This window comes from Babylonia areolata, chromosome 30 (genome assembly GCF_041734735.1).
Source record: "Babylonia areolata isolate BAREFJ2019XMU chromosome 30, ASM4173473v1, whole genome shotgun sequence".
Classification (NCBI taxonomy): Eukaryota; Metazoa; Mollusca; class Gastropoda; order Neogastropoda; family Buccinidae; genus Babylonia; species Babylonia areolata.
In genome coordinates, this window is record NC_134905.1 from 6,012,970 (window position 1) to 6,018,007 (window position 5,038).

The 5,038-nt window shown below is 46.0% G+C and overlaps 1 protein-coding gene across 1 annotated transcript; it reads right to left on the minus strand.

Annotated features, from left to right (window-relative positions):
- Window positions 1-1,510: 1,510 nt before the first annotated feature.
- On the minus strand, window positions 1,511-4,543 carry LOC143275237 (uncharacterized). The gene is made up of 3 exons (XM_076579212.1): window positions 4,004-4,543; window positions 3,568-3,871; window positions 1,511-1,761 (listed from the first exon to the last, which is right to left on the minus strand). Exons 1-3 carry the CDS (start codon window positions 4,541-4,543, stop codon window positions 1,511-1,513), a joined length of 1,095 nt encoding a protein of 364 aa, XP_076435327.1.
- Window positions 4,544-5,038: the final 495 nt, after the last annotated feature.

The window sequence follows — 5,038 nt, forward strand, 5'->3', positions numbered from 1 at the left end:
GACACAAACAAAGTCGTTCTCAGTGATAACACTTTCATGACGAAGACACAAAGTCATTCTAAACGAATCATTCCCCTACCAAAGTTGTAACACTTTCATGACGAAGACACAAACAAAGTCGTTCTCAGTCGGAACACTTTCATGACGAAGACACAAACAAAATCGTTCTCAGTCTTAACACTTTTATGACGAAGACACAAATAAAGTCATTCTAAACGAATCATTCCCCTACCAAAGTTGTAACACTTTCATGACGAAGACACAAACAACGTCGTTCTCAGTGATAACAATTTCATGACGAAGACACAAACAAAGTCGTTTTAAACGAATCATTCCCCTACCAAAGTTGCAACACTTTCATGACGAAGACACAAACAAAGTCGTTCTAAACGAATCATTCCCCACCAAAGTCGTAACACTTTCATGACAAAGACACAAACAAAGTCGTTCTGTCTTAACACTTTTATGACGAAGACACAAACAAAGTCGTTCTAAACGAATCATTCCCCTACCAAAGTTGTAACACTTTCATGACGAAGACACAAAGTCGTTCTCAGTCTTAACACTTTTATGACGAAGACACAAATAAAGTCGTTCTAAACGAATCATTCCCCTACCAAAGTTGCAACACTTTCATGACGAAGACACAAAGTCGTTCTCAGTCTTAACACTTTTATGACGAAGACACAAATAAAGTCATTCTAAACGAATCATTCCCCTACCAAAGTTGCAACACTTTCATGACGAAGACACAAAGTCGTTCTCAGTGATAACATTTTCATGACGAAGACACAAACAAAGTCGTTCTCAGTCTTAACACTTTTATGACGAAGACACAAATAAAGTCATTCTAAACGAATCATTCCCCTACCAAAGTTGTAACACTTTCATGACGAAGACACAAACAAAATCGTTCTCAGTGATAACATTTTCATGACGAAGACACAAACAAAGTCGTTCTAAACGAATCATTCCCCACCAAAGTCGTAACACTTTCATGACAAAGACACAAACAAAGTCGTTCTGTCTTAACACTTTTATGACGAAGACACAAATAAAGTCGTTCTAAACGAATCATTCCCCTACCAAAGTTGTAACACTTTCATGACGAAGACACAAACAAAATCGTTCTCAGTGATAACATTTTCATGACGAAGACACAAACAAAGTCGTTCTAAACGAATCATTCCCCTACCAAAGTTGTAACACTTTCATGACGAAGACACAAACAAAGTCGTTCTCAGTGATAACATTTTCATGACGAAGAACACAAATAAAGTCGTTCTAAACCAATCATTCACCACCAAAGTCGTAAGACTTTCATGACGAAGACACAAACAAAATCGTTTTCAGTCGTAACACTTTCATGACGAAGACACAAATAAAGTCGTTCTAAACGAATCATTCCCCTACCAAAGTTGTAACACTTTCATGACGAAGACACAAACAAAATCGTTCTCAGTGATAACATTTTCATGACGAAGACACAAACAAAGTCGTTCTAAACGAATCATTCCCCACTAAAGTCGTAACAGACTGTTCTTCGTGAGTTCCTCTGTGACCCCTCCCCATTCTTGTCATCGCTGTTTCGTCGACGGCTGTAGAATGTGAGGCGGTAGGAGATGGAGGAGACTCTGACTTGCAAGCAGCCACTTTGGCGCAGTACATGGCGAGAAAGAGAGACCGGAAGTTGGAACCGGAAGCCAGAAAGATGACGATGCTGCAGCAAAAGTTGAAGTAGTACAGAGTCTCGAAAAGCCGCTGCAACGTAGCATCCAGACCGGAAAACTCTGAAGAAAAAAATTCATATATATATATATATATATATATATATATACCTTAAAACGAAAAAAATGGAAAGCAAAAAAAAAAAAAAAAAAAAAAAAAAAAAAAAAAAAGCACATTTCCATAGTTCTTTGAAATGTATCAAAGCTGTTTCACAATATCTCGTCAGTTGGACACAAACCACACACACACACACACACACACACACACACACACACACAAACAGTCAGACTCTGACACATACAAAACACTGACGCATGGACACACAGACACAGACACACACACACACACATACACACGCACATACACACACACAGGCACAGACAAACAGGCTCACATATACACGCATACACACACCAAACGCACTCACTCACACACACACACACACACACACGCATACACAACGCACACACACACACACACACACACACACACACACACACACACACACACAAACACACACACACACACACACACACCACCCCAAACACACACCTTTATGCAGGATATACTAAATTACAAGAAATAAATAAAGAAAGAAAGTAAGAAAAAAACGGACTGACCTAAACCATTTATTGTCAGATTAACTTTTTGTTGTACTTGGAGGAAGGTGGCAGAATGGTTAAGACGCTCAGCTGCCAATACAGAGAGTCCGTGAGGGTGTGGGTTCGAATCCCGCTCTCGCCCTTCCTCCTAAGTTTGACTGGAAAATCAAACTGAGCGTCTAGTCTTTCGGATGAGACGATAAACCGAGGTCCCGTGTGCAGCACGCACTTGGCGCACTGAAAAAGAACCCATGGCAACGAGAGTGTTGTCCTCTGGCGAAATTACGTAAAATGAAATCCACTTTCATAGGTACACAAATATGTAAGCATGCACTCAAGGCCTGACTAAGCGCGTTGGGTTATGCTGCTGGTCAGGCATCTGCTCAACAGATGTGGTGTAGCGTGTATGGATTTGTCCGAACGCAGTGACGCCTCCTTGAGAAAGTGAAACTGAAACTGAAACTGTACTGACATTTTAGCAACCATTTGAAAACAAATTAACTGATCAACACAGAGAAAATCAAATTTGAAGGGGGGAAAAAAAGAAGAAGAGAGATCAGTTTAAAAAGAGCAACACATTGAACAAATCAATTTACCAAATTTCAAGAAATATCAATATCTCAACAACAACAAAAAAATGTTTTAACACACACACACACACATACTCACAGACGTGTATCCCCTCCCCCCCCCCCCCACTTCCCTACATACATCCATGCATGCACTCAGACGCCCATTCAAATCCCCCCCCCCCCCCACGCCCCGCCCCCCCCCCCCCAACCACACACACCTCATCCCCCTACCCCAAGTACGCTTGTAAAGTCACAATTTGATTTCATTCCCCCGCTCCAAAGACGTGTAAGTGTTCACACCCACGTGCACAAGCTCTCTCCCTCTCTTTCTCTCTCCCTCTCTTTCTCTCTCTCTCTCTCTCACACACCAACACACTAACACACATTCACACACCCACCCACACCCACCATCCCTCCCCTCCCCCACACACCCCCACCCCTAAACCGACCGACCCACCCACCTCCACTCCCACACAGCACACACACACACCCTCACACACACCAACTCACCCAATCCACCACCAACACACACACACACACACACACACACACACACACCCACCACCAACAGCACATACACACACACACATACCCACCCTCCACCCACCCACCCACCCACCACCAACACACACACACACACACACACACCCCTCCCCCACCCCCACCTTTATGCAGAATGTACTGATGCACCAGCAGCTTCAGACGGATCAGGTGACCCGGGGTGTGCAGCAGCAGGAAGGTCAAGGACACCGCCAGAAGGAACCTGGCGACCTTGGCCTCGACGGAGTTCCGGAACAGGTCCCTGGGGCAGCGCTTTCGCAGCAGCGAGTCGCGCAGCCTCTTCTTTCGGTCCGCGGACCTGGCCACGGCCAAGAGTGTGGCCAACACCAGCGGCACCATCAGCAGGCTGGGGAGCACCAAGGTCATGGCCGTGTCTATGAAGGTCATCACCATGAGGACGTCCTTGAACTTGACCATGGCCATGCACAGGGGAGGGGGTGGAGGAGGTTGGGGTGGGGGGGAAGGGACGACGCCTGCTCCTCCTCCTCCCGCCTCCCCCTCCTCCTCCACCACACCCCCTCCACCCCCTCCACCAAGAACAGTGTTCGTCCACAGCGCGAAACTGTAAAACAGCGCAGCGACGACAACGATGACGGCAATGATGATCACAGCCACGCGACGAGTACAGTGAGTCTTGGACAAGTGCGGTCTGCAGATTCGAACGTAGTTCTCGTAAGTCACGGCCACCACCAGCCAGACGGATGTGAACCCTGAGACGTAGCTGAGGAAGACGGTCAGCTGGCAGACCCCCTGGACGTTGATGAGGTCCACGTTGAGCCTGTACAACCACATGACAAACACCACCGCCAGGAACGCCGTATCTGACACGCATTTCCCTGCCATGTACAGACAGCAAGATGCCCCTCGAAGAGGCTGGCTGAGGAAGCAGCCCAAAGCTAGGAGGTTGCCCAACAGACCGGACACGAAGAAGATGGGCACGCAGATTGTCTGGATGTTGTGTACCAAGGTGTAGCCTGAACTGTCGACAAGTTCTTCTTCTTCTTCTAGAGAGGATGAATCGTTGAGTTCTGCTAGAAGAGTTGTTACGAAGCTGTCTGTGAGGTTGGGTAAATATTCCATGGTTGGGTTCGGTTTGTTAATTTAAAAGAATGAAAAGAAAAAAAAAAATGAAATGAAATAAAAGGCTGTGGAGAGAGAGAGAGAGAGAGAGAGGGGGGGGGGGGGGGCGTGGGGGGTTGAGGGGGTTAACTCACTCAGTACGGCCAGTCCTCTCTTCTCCTCTACACAGACCCCTCGGATGTCCAGTGGGTGTCTCAATGACCCAACCTTTAGCTTCCGTCGTCAGAATTGTGGTATTCTTTATCAACATTCACCTCTTCAGTATAAGAGCCTTCCGCTTGCAATATTTTGATGGTGGTAATTGGGGTGAAACGATGTTAACGTTGTCTCTTTCGCCGTTCGTATGGAGAGAGTTAAGGAACAAGGAAGCAGGACAAGAGTATAGCGGCAGTCTGTCTCTCTGTCTGTCTCTTTCTCTCACTCCTCTCTGTCTCTGTCTGTCTGTTTCTGTCTCTCTTTGTCTCTGTCTGTCTCTCACTCTGTCTCTCTCTCTGT

Excerpts from the sequence above, each read along its gene's own strand:
- LOC143275237 (XM_076579212.1), bottom strand. The coding sequence starts at position 4,543 with ATGGAATATTTACCCAACCTCACAGACAGCTTCGTAACAACTCTTCTA. Across the intron at positions 3,872-4,003 it reads TCGCGCTGTGGACGAACACT|TTCAAGGACGTCCTCATGGT; the intron begins GTTCTTGGTGGA and ends GCCATGGTCAAG. Across the intron at positions 1,762-3,567 it reads TCAGTACATTCTGCATAAAG|CGGCTTTTCGAGACTCTGTA; the intron begins GTGGGGGTGGGG and ends GCTACGTTGCAG.